The sequence below is a fragment of the Aquarana catesbeiana genome, linkage group LG07 (assembly GCF_042186555.1).
Source record: "Aquarana catesbeiana isolate 2022-GZ linkage group LG07, ASM4218655v1, whole genome shotgun sequence".
In the NCBI taxonomy this organism is placed as follows: domain Eukaryota; kingdom Metazoa; phylum Chordata; class Amphibia; order Anura; family Ranidae; genus Aquarana; species Aquarana catesbeiana.
In genome coordinates, this window is record NC_133330.1 from 240,005,374 (window position 1) to 240,017,462 (window position 12,089).

Genomic DNA, 12,089 nt, shown 5'->3' on the forward strand with positions numbered 1-12,089 from the left:
TTTGCTTAATGGTTAATTTAACCCTGTCTCAAGTCCAGAACAAGGTAAGAAGTTGGAATGAAACTTTATAAAGGCACTGCAGTATGTATAGTAGTACACCTGAGCCAGAGCTGAATTAACACTACTTTGGGCCAAAGGCAGGTAAAATCCCTGGCCCCAAGCTCTCATAAATAGCTTTTCATAAGTACCATTAGGTTCTATATACCAGAATAACTGACTGTAAGTTTAAAGCCTACTGTATGGTCCCTTAGGTGGTGGATTCCCTTTAAAGCTACAGTTATTCATTTGATATGTAAACTGTTTAACATCAGTGTGCACTGGAATCATGAATCATGTCCTTTTACTGATGGATGGTAGTTCTTTATCTTTGTCTTTTAAGGCTAAGATAGGAGTTCATATTCTTATCTGCAACCCAGTAGCTAAAAAGAAGACACTCTAATGCCAGTGCTCAATGATGAAAGATGTCTGCAATTTCATGACTCAGCAAACTTCCTCTGGCTGCCTAGTATTTGCATTATCTCTTTGCTGGATTCTACATGGGAATACAAGTGAGAACCTTATGGTTATAGCAGTTTTGGGTCTTACTAAGTAGTCTGCTGTTAGGTGCACATGGGATACCACATATATAATTTCAGAACACCTTCTTGTTCATGCCCCATTTGGAGGTTCTTCAATGAACATTTGATACCATCTGTGTAGGCAGCAGAGTGGCTTAGTTGTTACCTTATCTGTCTTGCAGGACTAGGGTAATTGGCTGAAATCTCAATCACAGTACTACCTGCTTGGAGTTTGAGTATTCTCCGTCTGATTCATGGATTTCTCACACTCAAAAGGCCATTCTGGAGGCTAATTGACTCCTGTCTAAACTGACCCTTGTATGTATGTGAGGTAAGCAGCCTTGGATTGTGTAAGCTCCTTGAGGGCATACCTTCATGTGAATGTATGATATAATGTATATGTAAATAGTTTTTTTAAATCATCTGCTCTATGTAAATGCCTGTAATAATAAATATCACTGTGGGTTCTGCATTATATGCTGCTCAGATTTTTACTGGAACTAGGTTTGGTTTATGCACTGTGAAATAAATATTTAAATTCATTTTTTTAAGCAAAACCAAATCCACATTGAAGAAAAAAAGGACTACACATGTAGGGATCTACTGCACTCTGCTGTTAATTGCTAATATCACAATGCTATGTATAATTATTTATTAACACTTCCTTTCTCAGGGAGAAGCTTTGAAAACCCCAGAAGGAGGAAGTAAAGAGGGAGGGACAGAGAACTGAGCCACATGGCCTATACACACACACACACAAGCTGCTACTGCTAATGTATTTTCACCCAGATCAGAAGCAGAGACTATTGGGCAAGTATTTCTATGTTCTAATAGTTTTACTGCTGCTCCCCATACGTAGCTTCTTAAGAGACATACTTTTTTCTTTCCTATTGTTATTATCTCATATGCACAGCGCCAGATAACTAGGTCTGTGCTACTTTATGTATGTAGTGGTCAACTTGCTGTATGTTGCAAGTGAACCTGTTTATTGCAAAACAGTGTTTATGCAGCTCCTGTTATTTTAGTTAACCTTGTCCCCTCTGGTCTGTGATTCCATAGCTAGTTTTAGCTCAGGGCTTATTAACTAGCATAGGCTAGGGCCAGGTAGTTAGAGGTCCGATTGCATGTTAGATTAGAAACTGTCAGGGAGAGACTAACGTGCAGAGTAAAAAGTACAACTCTGCATTCCAGTGCCACACCATGGTGGTTTCTGCTTGTGAAAAGCTGTGATCCAGGCCGGTTAGACAACAGTTGGAGAATCTACCCACTGATCTCGTCTATATGCCCCTTACACAAAGTCAGTCAGACACTGCATCACAATTATCCTCAGGGGCCCTGCAACTGGATTTTACTTAAACTGAACTTTGCTGCAACATTCATCTGGAGGTATCTCTAGCAATAAATAATTATACCCATGAATATGTGCACGATTCCACCAGGACTCCTATCGGGCTCTTTGCTGATAATACCTGCATGTACATTGGACGTATGTAATAATATTGTTAATCTTTTCCTATATAAAGCTTGTATTATTTACATACTGGTGTGCATCTATATACTTATGGTTAATGTTATATGTGGGTTGCAGTAGTTTCTCTTCTCCCAATTACTCAGATTACTGGTTCATTTTCCAGGAAGGGAACCACCTCTGTTCACAGAGGCCCTGTCCAGGGTGGTGGCACTGACAACTTTATTACCAAATCCACTCTTCCACTTAGCAAAGGTTCTGGTTCTGTTATTTACCTACAGCTTTAGTGCAATATCCTGTTTTGGGGAGGGCTGTTTGTCATAATTCCCCAAAAAAGGGCTACATAAGCTTTGGCTAAATATAAAGATTTAGGTTTAGTTTTCTGGTAAAGGTAATCTTGACTAAAGTTAGCTCTGCATGGAAAATTCATGTTTGGAACTGATTCTTGACCCAAAAGAACAAAAAAAAAGAGCATACCTTTTGCATTAAAGCACTGGTAAACTCGAAATAAGACAAAAAATCTCTCTGCAAGTTAAAAGCACAATGTGCTAGTATGCATTGCATACTAGCAAATTATGAAAGACCTGCCTGAAAACAGGTACACGTTTAGGAGATATTTACTGTATCTACAGGTAAGCTTTATTATAGGCTTACCTGTAGGTATAACTTATTAAATGCCTTTACTGGAGGGGCGTGTCCTAGTAATGGAGGAGTGAGGACGTGTGTCTCCACAGCTCCGTAGCACCGCCGCACTTAACCACTGCTACGAGGGATATTTTTGCCCCAGACACCTCCTGCTATGTCCCAGAGGAACTGGCCGTCCTCGCAACCACCGAGGATCGACCGCACGAGACAGGGGCAGCTGGATTCCTTCTTCCCCGGGACTCGCGAGCAGAGCCATGAGGCTGCCAAGATGGCGCCAGCCACGAAGGCCCAGAAGGCAGCTAAAGCCTCGCAGAATGCCCGGCTCCAGCAGCCTGAAACTTCCCTGATTCTCTCCCCAGGGTTGGTGAGTGGATCGGACCCCCCCACCCCGCTCCCCGGCTTCCCCAGACAGGGGCTCTGATGCCCTAGACCCCTGGAATATGAAGACATCAGGCACCATATTTGGTCGCTCCCTACCAGGGTAGGTAGTGGGCATATTTAAAGAAATATTAGAACTGCCTGCCAAAGCCACAATAGAGATTGATCGTGCTTACAGGGCACTCAGGCCTCCTTCTCAGGAGGTGGACAATCCGAGGGACATCATATGTAAGCTACATAAATACGCGCTTAAGGACCACATTATGCAAAAAATGCGGGGCAAGCCTTACATTGATTTTGATGGCGCACATTTATCCTTTCATCAAGATATTTCCAGGTGTACCCTCATGTAGCGCAGGGCACTTCGCCCCCTCCTGGCAGCCGTCCAAGATGCAGGTCTACCATACCGGTGGGGCTTCCCCTTTTTTCTCCAAGTGACCAAAGACGGCAAACCTGTGACCCTACGCACCAAAGATGACCTTCCGAATTTCTTATCCTCTCTTGGACTGGATCCTGTGGACTTTCCGGATTGGAGGGGATCAACAGATTTTCCATCCACCCGACCACCTCAACCATGGCTACCTGTTAAATGCAGAAGTGGCAGAAGGTATCGGCGACGTCACCCTTCTGACCCCTCACCAGGCCCAGCTACTTCTAGAGACTGACGGGGCAAGTCTTCCTGTCTTCTGTGCGTGACCCTTCTCTGTAAAGTGGTGTCCCCCCTGTTGTTCCTTAGACCTCCCTGGGGCACCCAAGCTGGGTCTTAAATGACTACATGTATTGTGCCAAATGGCATAGATTTCCTTTATGTTCCCCAGATTGGTTGAGTAGGTCTGGGATCCAAATGCCCTAGCTGCATCTTGACCACCTTTAGCTTGCCTAGTTTAATCCGCAACCTGCAAGCAGTTATTAGAGTAAATAACCCCCCCCCCCTTACCTGTAGCACATCGTTAGATGTGGTGGAGGGAGAGGGAAACTCCTTACCTCCCCCCCCATGTTGGCACACGTTCCCTGCCTAGGCTACCCTTCCTTGAGTATTGATCCTCTTTGGCATCCTGAGTTAGGGCTTGGGACCTCCCCTCCTATAGGACGGAGCCCCGGGCATGACTCACAGAAGTCTAGACCATTACAATGGCTTCTGCCATCTTGTTTTGTTTGTTATGTTTTTGATGCTCAGTTTACATGTTTGTTCTTTTTCTTCCCCATTTTCTCTTTCTCTCCATCTCCTTCCTCCTCTTATTCTTACAGGAACGACCTACTACATCATCGCCCACACCGAGCACACCAACGTTTTTGGCACTCCAACCGTCACCTAGATCCTCCATGGCTACTCTGACGGCAAGCTCCTATAATGTCCGGGGCCTCTGCTCCCCAAACAAGCGTAGTAAGTTGTGGTGGGAGCTAAAAAGGCTTGGGGCACAGGTGATCTTCTTGCAGGAAATCCATTTTACACCCCAGTCAACCCCTAAGCTTCCCACTCACCTCTTTAACCAGCGGTTCCTTAGCACCTCCCCGGTATCCAAATCTAGGGGGACAGCTATCTCAATCCACAAATCCTGCCCCTTTTAGCCCATGGGGACTAAAATAGATCCTCTGGGAAGACACGTCTTTCTGAAGGGCAGCATTGCTGGACAAACGTATACGTTCACCACGATTTATGTCCCCAACACTAACCAACTCAGCTTCATCGACACAACCTTGGAGCAGCTGTCTAAATTTAAGGAGGGTCTCCTGGTCCTTGGGGAAGACTTTAACATTAGCCCAGACCCCCTGCTTGACATGTCTCATACAAGGCCCTCACATTCCTATGTGTTCCTCAAACACTTTCGTAAGATCCTTCAGTCACACCTTTTGATGGACAGCTGGAGAGTACTAGACCCCTCGGACCGGGATCTTAGCTACTACTCCAAGGTACACGATGTATACTCCCGCATAGACCATATATACATAAACCACACTACCCTTGCATTCCTGCAGTCAGCGTCCATTGGCAATATTACCATCTCAGTTCATGCCCCGGTCACGATTACCTTCACCCTGTCATCATGCACCCACAGGGCTGGACATGGAGGATGAACGAAAATTTGCTGGACGAGTACTTGAAGCCCTTCAGAAGGCAAAGCTCCAACATAAACTTAGCGGAGACCCTGAGGCACTGAAGAAACTGACCGAATTGAGGGAGTTGTTCCTGTGCTTGCTAGACTGCCAAACCCGTAAACAGTTCAGATACATGTTTCATACATTTTATGAACATGGAGATAAAAGCGGTCGTATGCTCACAAGGGCACTCTGGGCATACATACAAAAACTCCATTCTTCCTCCGAAGAACTGATGGCACAGTCCTCTAAAATTGCCTCAGGGTTCCGAGGGTACTACGCCAAATTATATAACTTAGATTCTGGGCTACCCCCTGATGAACAAGCGACTAGACAGAAGGCTGTTCAGGAGTACTTGGCCTTGGCCGGTGACCCCCCCCAACTGAAGATCAGTGCTCCACTTTGGAGCTGTCGATCACACTAGTTGAGCTTAGGGAAACAGTGAAGTGCTTGCCCAATGGGAAAAGCCCTGGCCCTGATGGGTTAACCAAAGCATACTATAGAACTTTCTTCTCCCTTCTGGCGGCACCTATGTGCAAGTACTTTAACTCCATAGCAGGGGCAATGCTATCCCCCAGAGGCACTCTTAGCTCACATCACTGTGAAGGGGGGCAAGGACCCCACTGTCCCCCAGAGCTACCGCCCCATCTCCCTCTTGAATGTAGACATTAAAATTTTGGGAAAAATCTTAGCTAATAGGCTTAAACACCTTATGAATTAAAGGAAAAGTGTGTCACCGGCGCAAAAAATAGTGTGTGATTAAATATAGAATATTTAAAATTAGATCTGCTGCGGTTAGGAGTCCCCTATTAACATTAGGGGGTAAATTGTATTATAGGATATGTAAATTTGCTGAACCTAAAGTGTATATACAATTATTTACCACAAAAACAGTGTCTACAAAATGTGCACAAATAAACACAGTCATCAAAACTATATAACTATATAGTGCAAAGTATCATTGTATCAATAGATATAGTGGAAAATATCAAACACCATAACACAGGGTTTTATTTCGGGTAGAGAGGCTAAAGACAATTCTCTTAAAGCAGATCCACTGGGCTCGCACCCGCCAAGATCCTCGACCCTATATATTATTATCGACAGATGCTGAAAAAGCTTTCGAACGTGTCGACTGGTCCTACCTGAAAGTAGTACTAGAGACCCTGGGGCTGGGACTGCGTATGTTGACATTGACCATGGCCCTATATTCCAATCCCTGCGTGCAGGTTAAAGTAAACGGAATCTTCCCCTCGCAATTCCTGATCAGGAACGGCACGAGACAGGGGTGCCCCCTCTCGCCCCTCCTATTCGCCCTGGTGCTGAAGCCACTACTACACACTGTACGAGCTAGCAAGGACATTAAGGGCCTACAGGTTGGCAACACGAAACATAAGCTGTCGGCTTATGCTTACGATGTATTATTCCACCTCTCGGACCCCCTGATCTCGCCGCCCAACCTGATGAAAGAACTCAAACATTTTGGTTCGCTTTCCAACTTTAAGATTAATTACGCAAAGTCAGAAGTCCTACCCATCCCTTTGACTTCTCCTTTTAGTATTTTATATTTGATATTTGGGCTTACAACTCACGGACCACTTTGACGCTCTTTACACTGCCAATTACCCTCCGTTACTCAATGCGGTTAAAAGAGACCTCTCACAATGGATGCAGACTGCCTTCACATGGTTAAGATGGGTAAACATCATAAAAATGAACATTTTGCCATGTATACTCTTCTTTCTACAGATGATACCGATACCCCTACCTAGACACTTCTTTGACCATTTGTCCAGTATGCTGTCTGGGTTTGTGTGGAATAGCCCTAAGGGTGCTGAGATGCCCAAAACATGAAGGTGGTTTGGGAATCCCCGACATACAGTGCTACTATCAGGCCATTGTCCTCCAGAGGATACTCAACTGGCGCTTCCATACTCACTCCATGCTATGGGATTCCCTGGAGAAACGCTTGGCGGGCAGGAACTTATCTTATGCACTATGGTTACCCTGGGAACACAGGGGCTGTCTTATACAACCTCGCCGTTGACAGCCCATGTGCTTTCAGTCTGGGACCGGATCAACCCGGTTCTCAAAATGGCCCCTCCTGTGTCCCTGCTGGCTCCGCTGGGTGGGTTCCTATGGTTTCCCCCTGGTGGGCAAATGGCCCTCTTTGGGCCCTGGGTAGATGATGGCAACACCAGTTATGGTAAACTCATGAAAGATGGTAAGCTCTTGAGCTTTGACGCCCTGCAGGCTAGACACAAGGGCTCATGAATGGACTTTTGGAGGTATAAACAACTTCACCATTTTTTTGAGATGCATGGCCACTCAATCAGAGGCCTCTCCTCCCTTACACCGTTTGAACACCTATTCATAGATGAAGAAGCAATACCTCATATGGTATCTGAACTATACTGACTACTGAGCCCTGCCACACACGAGTCTAAGCCTGCTTATATTCGGGTGTGGGAAAGAGACTTGGGGTGCGAACTTACCGAGACCCAGTTAACCCACTTATCTGCTCACCCACTCATGCTCTATTGACTCTAAACCCCAGGAAACAAACTATAAGATAATGTCCCGCTGTTACCAGGTGCCAACAGACTTGGCACATATTTATCCCTCCAGGTTCGAGCTATGCTGGCAGGTTGTGGACACAGGGGTACACTTATCCATGTATGGTGGGAATGTCCCTTAATTAAACCCTTTTGGGAAGATATCAAGGACCAAATAAAAGACATACTAGGGCTCAACGTTCCTTTCTCCCCAACTCACTTCCTCCTGCACATCCCTCCAATTCCAATTAGCTAATACAAACAAATCACATTGCCTCACTTGCTGAATGTGGCATGGCGCCTGCTTCCAACTTACTGGAAACAGTCCTGAGTCCCTACCCGGGAAGAATGGATCAGCAGGGTTAGTGACATCCGGGAGGCGGAAGACTGGATAGTGACTTGTCGAGGTTCTCGAGACCAATTTGTCAGTATCTGGACACCCTGGATAGAATACGTTTCTGACCCTGGACACGTGCCCTCTAACCTAGAGATGGCTCTGTTGGAACTGGCAGAAACATCCCTTAAAGCCCATGTGCCACTAAGAACCTAGAGGGCAGGGAGACATCCCTTGCTGCACGGCAGCTTTCGGAGTCCTGATGGGCCACCTAGTCCAATCAAGAGCGGGGTGCTCGGTGTGGGCATGAAAAAGGCTTTTCGCAAGACCTCACGTATTATCTGGTGATTTCCTCTTCCCTCTTTTTTCTCCTATACCTTTCAAAAATGTTATATATCCCCATTACAGGGATGGGGGTGGTTTATGTATCACACACCATGATATTGATGGACATAATGCCTAATGCATCTTCGATGGATAGGAGGGCCCCTTCTTCAAAGGTGGTACTGTTTACCTCCCCGAGCATTTATTACCAACCTCAGGTACACCTGGCTTACGTGGAGGGCAGAGGGTGGTTAGTTGGAGGCTTTTTTGGCCCCCCTCCCCCTGTGCCAGGCGCTGACTAGGTGACCATATTTCCATTAAGAAATTAATGATAGCACCGCGGGCTTAGCGCCTGCGGCAAGGCTATCACGCAGAGGCTCTTCTATACCAATTGTTTTATATGCATACTAAAGATGTTCACTGTGATTATTACTTCCAATGAGACTTCCATAAACCCCTAATGGGGATAGCCCTACGGCTACCTCGCAAAATATTCACCTGTTATTTCCTTTCCTTTTTTATTTTTACTTTCCTGTTCAGCCTGATTGTATGTAATGTCTATGTGCTATGAGCCCATGTGGATTTGAGACTTAATTCAGATACAAATGTTGGGCATGACATGTTATTTGTCTTCTACAAAATAAAGATTTTACAAAAAAAAAAAAAAGGCCTTTACTACCACTTTAAAAAGTGGTGGCTTGTCCTCATGTATGACCTTTGCAAAACAGCAGCGTTATCTAATACTTAGTATAGAAGTACAATTGAGATGTCCTAAAATTAAACAATATAAGATGTCATGACCATAGGTGTGCACAGCCTATTGCATTAGGGTGTGCACCCTAAAGCTCAAAAACACGTGTGTGTCTACATATTTATGGCCCTAGCACATCGATCTCCCTGCCAGCACAGTGAAAGAGAAGTGCGTAAGCACTTCTCTTATGGCAGAGCCGGTCAGAAGGAGATCTTTCCTATCTTCTCGCTGGCACAGAGTGATAATGCTAATGCACATGGGGTGATTAGGGTGTGCCCAGGCACATCCAGAACACCCTGTGCGCACACCTATGGTCATGACTTATAACCTGCTCTTTTTTTTTATTGCACTGTGGCAACCATATGTGAAGTGTGGCATGAAACTTCAATGGTGTCTGACCTACACTACTCAACAACCAAGGCATGTCATAATAGAGCTATCTTCCTGAGCATTTTTGACTGATAGGTGACATTTCTTGTCTTGTCATTGCAATATGAATCCCTTCTCCTTTAAGCTCCGTCCTTATTGGTCATGCTTCTTGTTAAAAAGTCATCATTTAGTTATTAGAAGTGTGGTTATACGACTTCACTTTTTTAACAACACACACAAAATACATAGTTTACTTATACAAGTAAATATATAGAAAACCCTAAAATAAAGTGATGATTATGATATCCAATAATTTGGTCCACTGCCCAAGGTACATTCCTATATTTGCAGCCAGATTAAAATGCCAGCTGTAACTCTCTTTGCCATATTTTATCTCTGTTTGGCAAAAGAACTATGCACACACTTTATGTATAGGCAGAATATATAGCATTAAACTCTCTATGCATAAGTGCTATGGCAGCAAACAATACGCTATGTAATAACAAACAGATAACCTTGAAAAATGAGATGTATTTACTAAAAGCCACTATACAAAACCATAACACGCCTTCTAATAATTACCTTCAAGTGCTTAATCATTTTATGGGTTCTAGATCCCACTTGTGATGCCAATTGAACGGATAATTACTATTAGGTGCAGTAATTGCCTCAATGAAAAGGCTAGCTGCATGTTTACACTCAACTTGGCAGTAAGAATTGTTATTCTACTAACGTGGCATGGAACACACAGCGAAAGAAGGTGACCTGCAAAACTGCTACGTGCTCAGAGGAGAGGAGGAAAATATCACACTATACAAAGAGAACGAGAGAGACAATGAAATGGGCAACACATTCCTAATGATATAAATGTCCCTTTTTTGGGAAGGTCAGCAAACTGTGACCATTTACTATGTTTGGGGTTAAACTCTTTAAAACTGCCTAAGTGTGATTTTGGATAAAAAATAAATTTTTTGAAAAAAAAAAAAAATCATATCTTAAAAGCAAGGCACAGACAAACAGAGAATAATCATTGCAGTGCCATGTACAGATGATATGCAAAAATGCACATGGTCATTTGACAGCAAGGATAATCCCACCAGGAGGACCGAGTCATTGTTATGTGGAGGGAAGGAGTACCAAACACAAAGTAACACACATCCAATTCTCTATGTGTATTGACTTTAGAGACACAAGCCACATCTCTCATACAATGATCTGCAATTACTACAGAGGGAGTGAATGACAAACATGCCAAAGCAGATTCCTGAATGACGGATGGACCTATTATTAAAACAAGGCAATAGCTAATAGTCTTTCGATAGTATATCAGGACCTAATTATGCAAAGTAGCGGGTTATTTTATACCAAAGATGAAGCCGTGTTTTGATGGGTTTTGTATTCTAAATCACAAGCGATGGTAATTGGCAAGCAGTATTAAATATACATGCATTAAATGATATTTATATTGGAGTCTATTAACTATTAATCATCGTTATCGCTGCAGAAAAAATGGTTTAATATATCGGTGCTATGTAGATTAATTACAGAGCTTTCATTATCAGTTATGGTCTGCTCTGCAGAATATACTATAATAATTGATAGTGTGTTTGATAGTGTATAGCAGCTGATAATATGTGAGAACACTGGAATACACGCTAGATCTAGATCCAACTGTGTGTCTGCAGGATCCATCCAGCTTGCCTAGAGAAGTGAGAATTAATTGCTGCCATGCTGAATCCAAGTTTGAAGTTTCTCCAGTGTTTTCTAGGTATTAGAATGGGGGGGGGGGGAGTGAGAATAATTCAGCATGTCAATTAAAGGCTGCTGGCAGAAGGGAAAGAATTGGTAAAAGTTGGTTAGTCCATGACAATGGCATTACCTTGATCCGCACATAGCAGTGGGTGCCTAGGAAAGGGTCATTTAGGCAGCTCGGGGTGACCTCTCTGGGGGTCTTCTTAAAGGTCCTCTTTGGCCTGATTAGAATGCTGCAGAAAAGTTTGATGAACGCAGTGCAAGCGCAGAGCAGGCAATAGGAGTACACCAACGTCCAGAACGCTGCAGCACGCAGACAGCCCGGCAGGCTGTCCACAAACAGCGCCATACTGTGCCCAGGCATCCAGCTTAGAGAGGACACCCTCAAGTGGCAAGGAGAGCTGTGCGAGAAGTCATGGAAACAAGGGGAAGAAAAGAGAGGAGGAGGCGATGAGGGAGAGCGAGGGAGTGACTAGAGCTTAGTGCTGTGACTGATGCTGCTGCCTCTTAAAGGGAACAAATGAAAATAGGATGCAGGCTTGACTGCATGTTCTGTTTCCAGCGTAAGGCTCCATGCACACTAGACATTAAAATAACGTTATAAAAATGCCAGTAGCTTTGCAGTGAGTCTTTCAACGTTATTGCAATAGCGTTTATTAGCATTTTTTAGTGTTTTTTTTTTTTTTAATGTTTTTTTATTCCATTTTTTCAATGGATTAAAAATGTTTAAAAAAGCTGGTGAGCCACGTTTTTGAGCGTTTATCGTCATTTAGCAGCGTTTATGAGCATTTGGTGTTTTTTGTGGTCATAAAAAATGACTCCTGAACGCAATTTTATGGTGTTCAAAAAACAGCCCATA

At 43.9% G+C, this 12,089-nt stretch overlaps 1 protein-coding gene across 1 annotated transcript in view; it reads right to left on the minus strand.

Moving 5' to 3' along the window:
• EPHX4 (epoxide hydrolase 4) overlaps positions 1-11,687 on the minus strand; it is a 134,398-nt gene extending 122,711 nt beyond the window's left edge. Inside the window, exon 1 of the mRNA XM_073593151.1 lies at positions 11,358-11,687. Coding sequence (XP_073449252.1) covers positions 11,358-11,594 — 237 coding nt within the window. The 5' untranslated portion in view covers positions 11,595-11,687. The remainder of the gene's footprint in view (positions 1-11,357) is intronic.
• Positions 11,688-12,089: the final 402 nt, after the last annotated feature.